We start from the raw sequence: 17,405 nt of genomic DNA, 5'->3' as shown, positions 1-17,405 counted from the left end.
TCCCCAGCTGCACGTAACTTCCTTACACACATGCCAAGTAGCAGAGGCAAACCCTTGGTACATTGCTGGCGTTCTCCCTGTGCATCTCTCTCCTCTCTGTGCTCTGATCTCCTTCACTCCCCGACCCTCAGCTCTGACTCCTCATGACAGGCAGTCTGCTGGGCTCCATCTCGGATCCTTCTCTCCACACCACATCCTGGAAACACTCTCAAGGCCATGAGCTTGGCAACCACAGGACTACCCTTGTATGTTTCCCATCTTTCAGGGATCACCTTCCTTCATTGTCTAAAGTTCAGTGGCTTGTTTCTTACACACTGCTCTCTTCTCTTGTCTCAAGCATGAGGGTAAGCCCATTTCCTAATGCTCCATCTTGGCTGGAAGCAAAAGTTTCCTGATGCTGTTTTTAAACTATTGTTATGGAAAGTTGTATAAGCATACAGAAATATACAGATTGTTATGAACCCATGTGCATCCATTACCCAGTTTTAATAAATAATCAGCTCACGGCTAATCTTGTTTCATTTCTAATCTCACCCATTCCCCCACCTCCCAAATCTCAGAGTGATACCATTTCATCCATCAATATTTCAGTGTGTGTATATTTCTTAGCATAACCTCAGTAACAATATCACACCTAAAACTAATTGACAATAATTCTTTAATAGCATCAAGTATTGAGCAGTGAGCTGCTTGACTAGGGAGCAGGAAGAGGCTGGGAGAGTGGCAGTGAGGACACTTGGAGGGGGTTAAAGGGACACAGATCCTACTAACTGCATCACATACTCCGTTAAGAAATCCACCCACAAGCTGCTGGGGATGCCTCTTCAACGAAATTCCATTTAGTCCGTGTTATTGAGTACACGGGGCTGGGAGCCCTGGAGGAACATGCCTATCAGGGGAGCAAGGTAGAAGAACACAAAAAGGTGGGTAGCTCAGGTGGAGACATCCTCCAGAAAGACTGCAATGGATGTGGTTGGCTTTCCAGAGAGAAAGCATTTAATTTCAAGCAGCCAGTGATGGTACTTGGGGTTACAATCTTCCCTAAGGGAAAGGAAACGAGGGATCTACTTAATTGATTAGTGTGCCAGAACAGAACTACCACACATGGTCCTAATGGTCTCAGTTTGTTTCCACAAGTATTTAAATACACTCACCCGTCTAAGCAGAAAATGTTTCCTCCTGAATGGGACCATGCCAAAGGAGGTGTCTTGGAAATTGGATCCTGGGCAGGACTTTTTTTTTGGTTATTTCAAATACGACTAATCTAATGGCAGAGCTACCCCTGCTGGGGACAGGACAGTAGGGGGAGGAACCTGTGGTTTCATTTCAGTAACCATTTCAGTAATCATTTCTAGATTCACAGGTAATCCCGGCTCTGGCCAGAGGCCATCAGACCTTCTCCTCTAATTCCCACTCAGGATTCACAGTCACCAGCCTGCTTTTTTCTTCCCACTCAGGGATGTGGGACTTGCTCACAGCAGCCCTCTAATCATGCAAATTTGAAAAAAGTTAGAGCAGTGAATTCTCCTGGTAAATCAGGTGACGTGTGTTCAAGACTGGGCTTCAGATCTAGCTTGACTGCAGAGAAAGGATGCTCTGGGTAAATACGTGTGGTGAGTCTGGCCTTGGGACACTTTTATTTCTCACTGTAATTAAAAGTGTGACCATTCTGGAGCCCACTTTGGTTTCCTGGGTGTTTAATAAGTTAGTGTGGCTCTTGGAGCCAAAGCATCCTGGGTCAGCCACGGCGACTGGCCAGGCTCCAGGCAGAGGGCCTTTGGGCTCCTCCCACCTGTGAAATGCTCCATGGTAGCCCTGTGGGTTTGCTGTGGGTGGATGACCAGCTGTCAGGCTAAGGAGAGACTTCTGCTAAACACATGCTCCCCTGAGTTGCCTCCATCTCTCCCCCATTTCTTGGGTGTATGCTTTGGAGCATTACTGCATTTATCCAAGTCAGCAGCTGCTGTCCCTGTATCGTAGGAACATTTTCAAAGGCCAAACGTAAAGGTTAATGGAATTACCTGTCAATATGACTGGCAAGTGATTGGGAGTTACCTCTCCATACGAGCTGGACCACCATTTGCAAATTTCCAAACTAAATATACTTCAAACCCAAGGAACCCAGTATTGGAAAAGGGTATATTTCCTCATAAACAACTCTAGAAACTTTGGTTATCAAATTACCAACTCAACTGGTCAACATACATGCATCTTAAAATACGTGGACAGCTTCCCTACATGCATATATATTTTTGAGAATACGATTTAACTCACTTGTCACCATTGTCCTTAATTTTGCAAATTCCACAAAGATTCTGAAAAATTAGACTAGGGACATGTGAGATGTTAATTTCCAGTTAATGTTTTTTCTAAATGCAACCTGGCTTCTTTGCTCAAGGATTTTTTCCCCCATGGATGGCAACATAAGTGAGGCATGGAAAGAATATCTTGGTAAAGCTGCAAGGCCTGAAATTCACAGTTATTGTTAAAGTGTGAGAGTTGCTTTCTCTTTAAGTAGGGAACTGACACTTTAAGAACTCATGTGTTTGGCCTCCCACTCGAAAATCTTTTTAACCAACTTTTAATATATGTCAAGTGGCTAGACAGTGCCTGGCACATGAATGTTAGCTATTAGTTCTAGTTTTTGAATAGTCTTTGTGGTCTCTTGAAGTGGTATTTTATTTGAAAAGTTAATTAGTCACATCATAAAATGGGTTACTCAAACATTCCTCCAGTGATTCATTAAAATTCTTCCGAATGGACATAGCATACGAAATGCTGCTACACTCTACAAGGACACAGTGGATACAGGAATCAATGGTAGGTGATCCGGTTTTGCAGAGAAACCTGGTATTTGGTGTCACAAGTGGATTCACGTGTGGTTCTGCTATGTCCTGACTATGTAACTTCAAGGAATTTTCTTGGCCTTGGTTTTCTTGCCTATACAATGGGAAAGCTAAGACTTTGTTAATGTGTTGCATGGATTAAATGAGACATCACATTTAAAGAGCCTAGTGTCTGATATAGAACAATGTACCATAAATGCTAACTACTGTCATCAATGCTACTGCTCTTGTTTTTAAGAACTTGTTTTTCTTTATATTTTATATATCCCTTTAATTTAATCAGGAAAACTCCCTTTAGATTGGTTCCATTATTATCCTTTTTTAAAAACTGAAGTATGGTTAATTTACAATGTTGTGTTAATTTCAAATGTATAGCAAAGTGATTCAGTTATATGTACATACACACATATATATGTATATATGTATTTTTTTCTTTTTCAGATTATTTTCCAAAGAACTTCTAATTTAATGAGGAAAAAAAGTATGTGATCAATTATCAAATAAGACACAACCAAATATCTGTTGTAATAGAAGTCTACAAAGTTCTGAGGAATGGCAAGGAATGACCAATTCATTCCAACTCTTCCTAGAAACTTCTTTCCCGGGTATCCACTCTCTCATACCTCAAATCTTTGTTCAGATTCCATTTCTTTTAGTGAGGCCTTCTCTGACAACCCTAACTTAAAATTGCACCCATACCCGCACCTGCTCCCCTTATACGGGTTTCTCCATGGCATTAACCACTAAAATACCATCTAACTCATTTATGCTGTTTATTGTTTGTCTCCATGCGCATGAGGATTTCCATCTGGTTGCTTGTTCCTGGTTCCCAGCAGCCAGATCACACTATTGAGGGGCTAGCATGTGCCAATGGTGGGGGAACAAAGTGGGCAAAACCTGGAATGGCCCCTGCTGTCATGGAGCTTGTGATCTAACTAGGAAGAGGAGCAGAATAAAGAGTGAGACAGAGTGTGTGTGGGGGGGAGTGGGCAGCACTAGACATGAGCTTAAACACAAGCACAGAGGTGGATGGTGTGTCTGGGGAGAAGGATGGTGAAGGGATGCAGTGGGAGATGAGGTAGAAGGGATGGAGCAGGGCTGGATGCTGCAGGGACTTGAGTGGCTTGTGGAGGAGTTTATTCTGCAGGTAGAGGGGATATCAGAGGAATCTGGGAAACAAAGTCACCCAAACTGACCTTTGTTTCAGAGGGACCACTTGACCAACTGGCAAAGGGAAGCCTGCGGCCAGGTAAGGACACACCCTTTCACCCAGAGGCTGACTGTTGTTCACTTCCTCTGCCTTTGTCTCTGCTTATCCCGTTGTCCTTATCCTGTCTTTTTTGCCAGATTTCTGCTGTACTGTGATTCCCATCACTGTGTGTTTTTAACTTTTTATTTTGAAAAAAATAAATTAATTAAAAACACACAATAGTTTTTTACTTTACTCTTTTTAAAAATTGAAGTATAGTTGATTTACAATGTTGTATTAGTTTCAGATGTATAGCAAAGTGATTCAGTTATACATACATACACACATATATGTATAGATATATATACATTTTTTCAGACTCTTTTCCCTTATAGGTTATTACAAAATATTGAGTATAGTTCCCTGTACTATACAGTAGGTCCTTGTTGGTTATCTGTTTTATGTATAGTAGTGTGTATCTGTTAATCCCAAACTCCTAATTTATCCCTTCCCACCTTTCCCCTTTGGTAACTATAAGTTTGTTTTCCATGTCTGCGGGTCTTTTTCTGTTTTGTAAATAAGTTCATCTGTATCATTTTTTAAGATTCCACATGTAAGTGATATCATATGATATTTGTCTTTCTCTGTCTGGCTTATTTCACTCAGTATGATAATCTCTAGGTCCATCCATGTTGCTGCAAATGGCATTATTTCATTCTTTTTTACATGAATAATTGAGTAGTATTCTATTGTGTGTATATATATACTACGTCTTCTTTATCTGTTCATCTGTCGATGGACATTTAGGTTGTTTCCATAAAAACACACAAATAGTTTAAAAAACACTACAGAGAGGGTCCATGTAACTTTCACCCAGCTTCTGCCATCACTGAAATTTTTTTACCCTTAGAAAGATCTGAGACCTCACAATGAAATAGTTTGTTCTTTGAAACACTGACTTTTAGAAAAATCTTGACCCAAATAACTTTGACAACTTAAAGAACCCACCATACGTAGGTAACCATGACCTTCCCACTTGTAAAAACAGAAAACAGGTTCCAGGGTATAGGAAGGAAGGACACCCCACTGCGTCTCTCCTACTGAAAGCAGCTATTCACCTGCTACCATTACTTCATTATTACTTTACCTATTACTTCATTATTCAGAGAAGTAATGAGAGCAGGCAGACTGAGGAAGAAGACCACAGAACTGGTGGTGAGTTTATCACTTTTTATTTCCAGTCTCTCTGACGTGAACTCAGGGCAGCCCAGAACTCAGAAGTGGGCATTGGTTCCAAGAGGAGACCTCTCCTCTGGCTCAAGAAGCAGGAAGGGGGTCTACAATGTTCAGAGAGAGTGTAGAAGCCCCTTATTTATCTTTTTTTTCTTAAATTTTTTCCCTCAGTTCTCTTGTGCCCCAGACCTCAAGCAATCCTGTGGCAGCAATGGGAGATGGCAGGAAATCAGAACAGGAAGGCAGAGAACCTTCCTCTCTAATCAGAGGAGCTGTGGATCCCAGTGGGTGTGGTGAGCCCCACTGCTGTTGCTCTCTCTCCGGCCTCTGCTCAGCTCTGAGATGGGTGCAGTCAAATCAAGTGTGCAGGACTGCAGGGCAAACACAGCCTCAGGGTGCTGGCTGAAGGGCTGGAGAGCAGAGTCCCAGGGACGCAGAACTATCGAGGCGATTATAAGGCAGGAGCCTGGGAAAGCAACCCCTTAAAGTTGTTTATGAACTCTTGGGCTTACCCCTGAACTGCACATGTATGGATCTGACCCTGAATAGACTCCAGAGACTTGGAGCAGTAAAATATGGGACAGACGACTTGCCTAAGTCCCAGACTGGCCAGTAGGTGGTACATACACCAGACAGATCCAACAGCACTTCTCAAAGACTTGAAGTCGAAACCACGATCCACAGAAGTCTTGGGGAACTGAGGACTTGTGGTCTGAACCCTACTGGGTTAATTACTTCCTAAAACAAAAATAACAATATCTGCCATAAGATTTAAAAAACAACCAAAGTCTCAAAACATAATATTCAAAATATCTAGGATACAATTGAAATTTACTCACTATACCAAAAAACCCAGGGAAATCTCAATAGCAATGCTGGGATGCCACAGATATTGAAATTATCTGACCAAGACTTTAAAGCAGTTATTATATTTTCCAACCAGTAAGAGAGAGCAAACACTCTTGAAAAATACAGAAAGTCTCAGCAAAGAAACAGAAGATATAAAGAAGAATCAAGTGGAAATGTTAGAAATGAAAAAATTTGACAACTAAAATAAAAAATCATTGGATGGGCTCAGTAACAGAATGGAGATGACAGGGGATTCAGTAAATTTATAAGCAGATCAACAGAAGTTGTCTAATCTGAAAAATTGACAGAGAAATGATTGGAAAAGAAAGTGAGTAGAACTGTATCGACCTGTAAGACAATAACTAAAGGTCTAACCTTTATATCATCCAAGTCCCATTAGGAGAGGAGAAAAATGTGTAGCAGAAAAAATCTTTAAAGAAATAATGGCTGAAAGGCTGGTTTACTATTAGAAGGCAATCAATGCAATACATTATATTAGCAGTTTAAAGAAGAGAAACAACTCAATCATATCAGCTGATGTAGAAGATGCATTTGAAAAAAACTTAACAACTATTTATGATAAAACTTTCATCAAACTAGGACCAGAAAGGTATTTCCTTCACCTGACAAAGAATATCAACAAAAACCCATTCTACATAAAGCTGAAAGACCGAAAGCTTTCCCCCTAAGATCAAGAACAAGGCAAGGATGTTCCCTTTCACCACTCTTATTCAACCTTTTACTGGAAGTCTTAGCCAGTGCAATAAACAGGAATAAGTGAAGAATAAGAGTAAGGTAAGAAAAATAAATAAAAGGCATACATTGGAAAGGAAACAACGTAATTGTCTACATAGAAAATTTCAAGGAATACACACACAGACACACACTCTTGAACAAATAATTGAGTTTAGTAAGATTGCAGGATATGAGGACAACATGGAAAAATCAATTGCATGTTGATTATATACAAGCAATGAACAATTAGAAACTGAACTTAAAAAAAATACCATCTATAGAAGTTCAATTCCTCCCTAGATATATACCTTACAAAATATGTATAGGATCTGATATGCTAAAAACTACAAAATGTTCATGAAAGCACTCAAATAAGGCTTAAATAAATAGAAAATATAACTACACTGACTTCATGGGTTGGAAGACATAACATAGTTAGCATTGATTTATAGATTTAACATAATTCCAATAAAAATTCCAACAGGAAACTTTATAGAGGTAACCCAATCCTCAAGTTTATATGGAGAGGCAAAAAAATAGGATACTTGAAACACTTTTGAAAAAGAATAATAAAGTTGGAAGAATCATGCTGATTTTAAGACTCACTACAAAGCTATGGTAATCAAGACGGTGTAGTATTGGCAAAGGAATGGACATATCGATCAGTGGAAGTGAACCGGCATCAATAAATAGTTTCCTACAAATACACTCAGTTGGTTTGTGACAAATGTGCAAAGGCAATTCAAAGGACAAAGGATAAGCTTTTCAAAAAATGGTTTGAACAACTTGTCATCTATATGCATAAAAATGAACCTTACCCTAAATCTCACATGTTATACAAAAATCAACTCAAGATGACTCAGAGATCTAAATGAAAACACAAAAGTATAAAACTTTTAAGAGTTCACATAGGAGAAAATCTTCATGACCTGGTTATGCAAAGGTTCTTAGACATGTCATCCAAAGCATGATCCATAAAAGAAAAAAAAATGATAATTGGACTTCGTCAAAATTAAAAACTTCTGCTCTGCCAAGGGCATTGCTAAGAGAGTGAAAAGTCAAGCACAGACTGGGAGAGAATATTTGCAAATCACGTATCTGACAAAGGATTTGTACTCAGAATATATAATGAACTCTCAAAACTCAACTACAAAAAAAATAGCAACCTAATTTTGCTGAGAAATAGGAAAAAGGCTTGAACAGATATTTTGCCAGAGAAAATACACAGATGAAAACTTATAACATGAAAAAAATTCAGCATCATTAGTTACTAGGGAAATGAAAACTAAAATGATGAGGAAATACCATTCTAAACCTACTACAATGGCTAAATTTTTTTTTAAAAAGCCAAGAGCTGGTGAGGATGTGGAGCAGCTAGCACTCTCACATATTTCTGGTGGAAATGCAAAATAGTACTGCACTCTGGAAAACAGTTTGGCAATTTCTTTTAAAGTTAAACATATACTTACCATGTGAACCAGCAATCCCTCCCCTGTGTTTACCCTAGAAAAATTAAAACTGTGTTCACAAAACCCCTGTTCTCAAGTGTATCGCAGTTCTAGTCTAACTGTAAAAACTGGAAACAACTGAATGCCCCCTACAGGTGAATGGCTAAACAGTCCATGGTCCATCTCTACAATGGGTACCACTCAGCAGAACAAAGGAACAAACTATGGATACGCACAACAGCTCAAATGAATCTCAAGATAATTATGCTGAGTGAAAGGAAGCCCGTTCAAAAAGATTAGGTTCTGCGTGACTCCATGTATATAAAGTTCTCGACAGAGACAAAACCAAAGTGATAAAAAACAGAGCAGGGGTTGCCAGTGCCCAGGGTTGGGGAAGGCACAGCGTTAAAGAGAGCAGGAGGGATACTTGGGGGTGATGGGACAGTTCTGTGTTCTGAGAGCAGTAATAATAACACAAATCTATACACATGTTCAAATTCTTAGAACTGTACACAAAAAGTCATTTTCCTGTATTTTCCCTTAAAAAATAAAATTAAAGAAAAAAGAAAAGAGCTGACAACTCTTGCTTCCAACTGAAGGCTAACCAGATATCAACATCAAGGTCAGTACTAGTTGCAAAGAGGGCAACCACAGACAAGATCTTCTGCTATTGTCTGAGCATCTCTACATGCTGGTCACTCCACCTGAGCATTTACATCACAACTTCTAATGTTTATGATCACCCTGGAAAGTGGGTTAGGCTCATTGTATAGAAAAAAAACTGAGGCTTAAGGGAAATGAAATAATTTGCCCTACATCTCGTAGCCAGTAAATGTTGAGTCTGGACTTGACCCCAGCCCTTGTTGCCAATCTCACTGTAAACCTACTTCTCCATATGACTGCTCACTGAAATTAAGAAAAGCAGTGAAAGCTATCAGGGAGACATTAGAACAGCACTTTGATTCACATATATCACAAATATTCTCTAAGCATATTTTATTCTAAACCCCAAGTTTGTTTGAAATTCTGGGAGGTTCAGGGAAATTTAAAAACTACTCCCATTTTATCAGAATCCCCCAATAAGCGGCTAATTTTCAATAGGATTGAATAGTTACCTCCAGTCATGCAAATCTACAGTAATTCATATTTTTCCCTAAGTGAATGAAGGAATCATTGTAACTTAACACTACTTGACCAAGTATTTGCTAATTTCACAAGTAGGAATTTATACACATGAAGCAAAGAGTAATTGTTTAAAAATTCTCCCCTTTCACACACAGGACTCTCCTGAGAAGTTGTAATTGGTTCTTCCCACTTCTTCCCTTCACCCCACCACAAAAAAAGAAATTTCAAAAATACACAAAGTAAATCCATTTTAGAGACTGAAACTAAACATTAATTTTTATTTCATTATGATTATAGCTGAATAACTATCTCAAAACATTCTAAATATGGACTATGCACATTTTCCATGTAGTGAATGATATCTACGCTAAAAGCTTGAGGATGAATTTGCCTTCTTGCTTGTGAATTATTTTCAACTATTTTATTGGCTATTAGGTGTTTTTTCACCAAAAACTATGGCCTAAAGTATTTTTGTCTCAGCTAAGACAAAGATAAGAAGCTAAGGTCTCCAATAAAAGTGTTTTTTTGAATGTTCTCTAATTTCTGCTTTACTAAATATATTTTCTTTAAAAAATAGGTATTGGTAGATTTTGACTCAGTATGTGTAAGCTGTAATGCAAAGCAAAGCTTAGCTAATGCCTTCTGCTCTTTTACTGTAGAGAGTTGGGTGATCTATTCTATTCCCCAAAGAAAGTCAAGAATAACAAAAGTAATTTCACCATCCACACCTTCTTTTGCTTTTTTAGGAGTCCAAGTACCACCCTCGTCAGGTAAGAGAAACCTTCTTATCTTTTGTCACTGGGTTGGGGGCAGTTATGCCCAAGAGGGTGGTTGGGGGGTGGGCTGGAGGAGGCCTACCTTCCAGCAGGTCTCTGGCCAGACCAGGTTCTGCCCCCGTGGACCGAACAAAGTCTGACAGGACTGCGTCCATATCAAGAGTCATAGGAGCGTGTAGAAGGGCCGCCCAACACTCAGCCGAGGTGGGGTTTGGAAGCAGGCTAGAAACCATCCATCTGCAGGAGAGAACAGAGGGGCAAACATGATGGAGAGAAGAAACCAGTTCTGCTTGCTGTGCCATATATTTGAGCCAATGTGGGACATTGCCTGATTGCCTGATGTGCGACAGTAAATAATAAAAGTCAGACTCAAATGTCATCCCTTTGTAGCTGCCACAGGAGAGAGGGGGCATTCCCAGCTCAGTGCTTCCTACTTTGCGTTCTGTCAATTTCAGTGACTACTGATTGAAAAGAAGATAGACTAGGTTGGTCTAGAAAAATTAAACACCTGATCTTAAGATTCATTTGGAGTCGCTAGATTTCTAATCCTCTTCCAAGTTATGCAGACGTGTAACACTTCCACAAATGTAATTGTGTTGCCACTATATTCCACCTAAGCCTTTATCACTGACCCATCCCTGTGCCCACCTCAGCCCTCCCCCTCACTTGGCTCTCAGGAAAGACTCCACGTCAATCCAGAGTCGACAGAAATACCACACTTGCTGAAGAGGATAAACCATTCGTCAACTTTCCAAGAGTTGTCATACTCACAACAACAATCCAACAAAATTCATAGAGCTCTCAGATTTCCTAGGCAGAATAATCCCAGTTAGGGGGATAAAACAGTGCCCTGCAGCTTGACCACAGGCCGACTGTGCCAGCCAGTTGCTGGGGAAAAACAACCAGCACACAGCATGTGAGGGTGACTCCCACCAGTGAACCAGGGCCACCAGTGGTAACACAGTCATGCCTGATAAAGCACAAATGCACCCTCTGTCTCCATCAATAAGGGGTTGGCAAATTATGGTCCACCACTTGACTTTGTGAATAAAGTTGTATTGGAACCAGCCACGACCACTCGTAGTACTGTCTGTGGTCGCTTGTGCACGTGGCTGAGTCGAGCAGTTAAAACAGAGACCATAAGGCCCACAGAACCAAACATACTGGACTTCCCTGGAGGTCCAGTGGTTAAGAATCTGCGCTTCCACTGCAGAGGGCATGGGTTTGATCCTTGGTCAGGAAACTAAGATCCAGCATGCCATGCAGTGTGGCCATAAATAAATAAATAAATAAATAAATAAACTAAAGAGATCAAATTAAAATAAAAAAACTAAACATATTTACTATTTGGACCTTCACAGAAAGTTTGCTGAGTAAAGATGATGGAAAATGTTATCCTAATGAGCATGTAATTAACTTTACATGTCGTGGGGTGAGTTTAAATCCCATGCTATTGATGAGTGTCCCATTCCTTTTTCAAGATAAGCACTTGGATGGGCTCTGCTCAGAGGGCTAGGTCTGTGCCGACTGCTGTTGCTTTAGAGCCAGAAATGTTGGCCTAATCTCAGCCCCAGCTCTGCCCCTGTGATGAGCTGTGACACACTGTGTAACTTCTCTGAGTCCACCTGAGCATTTGTAAGAGTTGGGGAAATAAGCTCATCGAAGGTGCCAGGATGGAGGAATGAGACAGTGGGGCCTGTGACCTCAGAGACATTCACTGTTACTACACCAGCTTGCACATGGCTCTGACTGGGGTGTGATTTTTGAGTTGGTGTGGCTCGAAAATAAGAAAATGCTTTGACCTAATGTATATGGTTCCAATTAGAAGATTGCTTTCTTCCTTCTCTCCATGTACTGGGGCCTCGGCCAGGAGAGCCTCTTCTTTGGTCACTGCCACCTGGGGGACAAAGCAGAAGATAAGAGCATGTTACTCTCCTGACAGTCAGCCAGAGGCTGAGGCTTTGCTTCGTGTCACAGGAGGTGCACCTGGGGCTTGGCTGACTGCCTGCATCAAGCCCGCTGCCTTCCTGGGCCCTACAGGCACCTGCTTACTGGGCGGCCATCACCTCCCACGTCTGGGGGCTTCTGCAAGGGGGGTGGTGTCTCAAATTTCTTCCTTGTAGCAAGTACTTATATTTCAGTGAGGATCCCTTTCCCATTACAGAGCTGTTTTCAACCTTAATAGTAAGCACCCCATCAACACATTGAATCTTGCATGTTTTTATTGTTGTAACACATACATAACATGAAATTGACCATTTTAACCATTTTAAGTGTGCAGTTCAGTGGTATTAAGTACATTCTGCATTACTGTGCATCATCGTCACCACCATCATCTTCAGAATTTTTTCATCTTCCCCAACAGAAACTCTGTCCGCATTAAACAGTAACTCCCATTTCCCCCCTCTCCCAGCCCCTGGAAAGCAACACTCTAGTTTCTGTTTCTGAATTTGACAGCTCCAGGAGCCTCCTATCAGTGAATCACATAATATCTGTCCTTTGGTGACTGGTTTATTTTGCTCAGCATGGTGTCTTCAAGGTGCATCTGTGTTGTAGCAGGTGCTGGGATTTCTTTCCTTTTTAAGGCTCATCTTAGTTCAGGATGCTGTCACAAAATGCCACAGACTGGATGGCTCAAACAAGGGACATTGATTTCTCACAGTTCTGGAGGCTGGCAAGTCCGAGGTCAAGGTGCCAGCAGCTCCGGTGTCCAGTGGGAGCCCACATCCTGGCTTGTAGATGCCACCTTCTCCCTGGGTCCTCACGTGGCAGAGTGAGCAAGCGCTCTGGTGTCTTCTCAAAAGGGCACTAATTGCATCATGGGGGCTCCATCCTCATGACTTCACCTAAACCCAAACACCTCCCGCAGGCCCCACCTCCTAATACCATCACATTGGGGGTTAGGGCTTCAACAAATGAATTTTGCGAGGACACAGCATGCAGGCCACAACAAGGCTGAATAATAATCCACTGTATGGATGGATCACACCTTGTTTAGCCATTCATCCGTAGCTGGACCCTTGGTTGTTTCCACCTTTTGGCTGTTGCGCATAACTCAACCTAAAGCATTTCTACACTTACACCAGGTTGCCACCCTGGGACCAAGACTGGCTTTCACCAGCGCTGCAATGTAAATTCATGCCCACACCTCCTCCTCTGTGCCTTGTCCTCCACACAGACAGAAATTAAAGGGTGGGCTTCAAATGACCTTTTCACCACATTCAAGTACAAACATTTGCGTGCAAGAGGCTAATGTGCACTTCCCCTTGAAGACTTATTTCTTAAACCTAATGCCACTGAGGCCACACATTCACGCACTGTGATGACACAGGAGGAGCCAGGCCAGTGGGGACACGGGCTCCCAGCCACCTTGGCCGTCCTCACCCCCACTGCCCCATGCCAGCCCTCCAGAGAGCACTGCTGGGCCCCTCAACCTGCCTTGCATGGGCACCCCTGGCCCGTTCTAGCCCTGTGAGGGCCAGGGTGGCCATGTCCCGGCTCTGCATCTTGGCCCTTGGACAGAACTTCTCTGAGGGTCTTGCCTCCTGCCCTGGGGACAGGGGTGTGTCAAGCTGTTCCCGCTGTGGCTTTGCCTTAGGAGAGGCAGTGCAGTCTGGGGATGGGGCTTGGTCCTGGAATCAGTCTCTCGGTGCCAAAGTGGCTCCACCACCACTGCCTGTCTGGCCTCAGTACACTGTTTAAGTTTCCTCATTGGCGGATTAGAATCATAATAGTACCTCTTAGCCGATCTAAAGTTTGAAGGAGTTAGTGCATGAAACACACCGGCCCACAGCACATGCTCAGTAAATGTGAGCTATTATCCAACCGGTGACGATAAGGACAACACTCTCCTGCCCAGGTCTCCACTGAGGAACAGAACTGCTGCCTCTGGAAGCGCTCAAGAGCTAGCCTGGATGACGGAGGGGATGCATGTGTTCTCACTGCTCTCGCCCAGTCCCGCTGGAAATACCAGCAATCTGCTAATTGATTATGTGTAGGCATGGATGCAGACAGGCAGGTGCCTGTTCCCGAGAGCACCAGAGGCATGGTGTGCCCCTACCTTGCCGAGTATCACTGTTCAGACACAGGCAGGATGACCGGCACCCTCTTTCCTGGCTGTGCCCCAGTCCCTGAGTCCAGGGCAGATGGATGCGGAGGCCTGGAAATGCACAGTGGGACGCTGTGGAGAGCCCAGGCAGGGGGGTCATGGGAGCTGCGTCTGCACCCACCAACCAAGCTCATCCTGGAGCCTCCGTCCCCTTCCCTGCAAAATACAGCGCTTTGGCTAAGTGAGCTAAGGACCCTTTCTGTTGTAACATCCTGTGGTTTGAATGTCTCAAAAAAGAGAGGAGAGCAGAAGTTTCTGGTTGTTACGTGAAAATGGATAAAAAATGAAACTGAGACTCCTTCCTTCCATTTCTACATAGCCATGAACTTGCCCTTCTCCTGCTCCCGGCCGCCCTGTGAGGAAGACTCCACATGTGCGGGGGTGTCTCTGTGGCTTATGCAGCAGGTACAGTGAACACAGCATTGTTCCCTTGAGGCCATGGTGGGGGGCCGCCAGCTGCCAGCTCCCTTCCCAAGGGCCACCTATGTGCCTATAAGGGGGCTGTACCCTTGGCTCTGGTCACAAACCACCAGCATGGGGGCAACTCTCTGAGAATCAGAGGAGTCACTAACCATGTCCTGAGGACCAGGCCCCTGGCTAGGCATTTTCCTAAAAACATTTTGGGGGACACGCTCTTTATCCTTGAGTAGGTATTTTAAAAAATAATTTATGTGCTCTTTAAAAATATATGTTATACATTTTAATATATGATTTTATTTTTTTTTTAAATTGAAGTATAGTTGATTTACAACATTGTGTTAGTTTCAGGTGTATAGCAAAGTGATTCAGTTTTACATATATATAAATATATACATATATATATTCTTTTTCAGATTCTTTTCCCTTATAGGTTATTATAAGATACTGAGTATAGTTCCCTGTGCTGTACAGTAGGTCCTTGTTGGTTATCTATTGAGAAGATATTTGCATGATTCCTCTCTGCGTGTGAGGTGATGGAGGTTTGAGAAGGGAGAGCTGGGTGGCGCTGAAGGGATGTGCTCTGGTCTTTCTCTTGGGACAAGAGCTGTCCTCGGCCTTTTACCTTCCCCTCAACAGGCAGTGAGACTGGGGTGGCCGCTCTTCTGCTGGGAGCCCTGCGAGGGTCACCCGGGAGCCCAGAGCACAGAGGTCCTTCCCATGCCCTTCTGTCTGGGCAACTGCAGCCTGGCCTAGCCTGTCACAACCCCTGGCCCCCTCCCTCCCTCCTGGGTCCCTGATTCCCTGAGGCCACAGTCCTGGGAGGGTGTCCTGCACATTCACAGGTGCTCTGGACTGTCTGTCACATCGAGGATGTCTTTTGTGCGGCTCCCCTCAGCATCCTGCCTGACTCCTGACCAACCCCAGCCGTGCTCGGTCCCAGCGGTGCTGCCCTAACCCCTGTGACAGTGTAAACTCTGTCACGCTACACACGCAGGGACCCCAACTAGATAGGACAAAAGCTATTGCCACGGAGACGCCCTCATAACATGCAGATCTCTCTTGCGCGCGCGCGTGCGCACACACACACACACACAGAGGACTGTGCACGTCACACGTGGTGGCTGGGGGCCAGGCTCATCCACAGGCTGGGCTATTCCACACTTTGGGAAATATTGATAAAATGGAAATAATGCTAAAAATGCACTTTCCTCACATTTTATTATGCATTAGGCTTTTGTTCCTTATTAAATCAGCAAGTTGATGTCAAGTTTAAATGATAAGCTCCTTAAATGATAAGGTTTATATAACCAAATAGAGTAAAGAACCGTCCAACTTCCTAGAAAGCACTCCACATATTTATTTGTTTGCTTCTTTCTTTGGGTAAGTTAGTTTTATTAAATATGAGAACGTGGGCCAGTTTTGGATTTCTCCCTGAGAACCCCCAAGGTTTCGAACCAACAAATGCACAACACCAAGAGTGAACCCTGATGTACATTATGAACCCTGGTTGATGAGGATGTACCAGTGTAAGTTCATTGATTGTAACCCATGTATCACTTTGGTGTGGGATGCGGACAGCGGTGGAGGCTACGTGTGTGGGGACAGGAGTTATATGGGAACTGTCCACACTTTCTGCTCAACTTTGCTGTGTACTTAAAACTGTTCTAAAATTTGTCTGTTAAAACTAGTTTATATATAGTTTTCTACCTTTTCCTTTAATGCTTATGGATTCTGACTCTTAATCTGAAAAAAAAAAATCCCATTACCAGATTATAGAGGAATTCACTCATGTTTCCTTCTACTAACTGAAGGGTTTTATTTTTTATATTGAAAGCGCTGATGCAGTTGGACTTGATCTTGGTGCATCAAGTGAGGAATGGATCCAGTTTTATCATTTTCCCTGTCTATCCAGCTATTCTAATACCACTTAGGAAAAAAAAAAAACCCATCAGTGGGGAAGCCCCTCTGATTTCAGATGCCTTCATTGCTATATGGTAGGTTTGCATACACAATTGCGTCTATTTTTGTATTTTCCTGTTATATTTATGCCTAGGTATCCATAAAAGGTATCTTTTCTCCCATTATGTGTATTAACTGGTTATCATATTTATAAACAAAGCTATTGACTTCTGGCTGTTAAATTTATATCCTGCTCTTTTACTAAATTCTTAATTAATGTTTGCAGAAATTTATCCATAGGGTCTTTTTTTTCACTAATTTTTGGTTTGCTATACAATCACGTCATATGCAAACAGAGACTGTGTTACTCTGAATTTTCAGTTCTTAAGCCTCTGTTTTCTCTTACCTGATCAAATTGACTAATTCAATATAATATTAACTATTCATAGAGGTAATGGGCATCTTTGTTTTGCTCCTAACTTTAGTGGTATTGCCACACTGAGTAAGATGCTGGCTGGCTGCTGGCTTTTGGGCTATACACACATGTGTACATATGTTTAGAAAGTACCCATATACCTTACCGAATAGTTTTATCATGGATGGATGTTGACTTTCACATGATATTTTTCTTAAGATCTATTAATAAACTTCTAATAGTAAACCTTACTCATACTTCTGGACTAAATCTCCTTTAATCATTCATTGGTATTTCTTTTCTTGTGTGCTTTTTTCTTTAGTTTGCTAGTTTTTATTTAAAATTCCTATGTTGATATTAAT

The 17,405-nt window shown here is 42.2% G+C and overlaps 1 protein-coding gene across 2 annotated transcripts in view; it reads right to left on the bottom strand.

Annotated features, from left to right (window-relative positions):
- The window catches only part of LOC118889320 (OTU domain-containing protein 7A), a 382,992-nt gene that overhangs the window by 157,977 nt on the left and 207,610 nt on the right, over positions 1-17,405 (bottom strand). Inside the window, exons 2-3 of one of the 2 annotated variants that reach the window (XM_036841171.1) lie at positions 12,004-12,098; positions 10,284-10,438 (exon numbers count right to left, since the gene is read on the bottom strand). In XM_036841171.1, the coding sequence (XP_036697066.1) occupies positions 10,284-10,434 (151 nt within the window). In that variant the 5' untranslated portion in view covers positions 10,435-10,438; positions 12,004-12,098. The remainder of the gene's footprint in view (positions 1-10,283; positions 10,439-12,003; positions 12,099-17,405) is intronic. The other variant, XM_036841170.1, reaches the window with a different exon arrangement.

Source organism: Balaenoptera musculus, chromosome 2 (genome assembly GCF_009873245.2).
Source record: "Balaenoptera musculus isolate JJ_BM4_2016_0621 chromosome 2, mBalMus1.pri.v3, whole genome shotgun sequence".
NCBI lineage: Eukaryota > Metazoa > Chordata > Mammalia > Artiodactyla > Balaenopteridae > Balaenoptera > Balaenoptera musculus.
The sequence above is the reverse complement of the archived record's forward strand: the minus strand, read 5'-3'. Positions and strand labels throughout refer to the sequence as shown.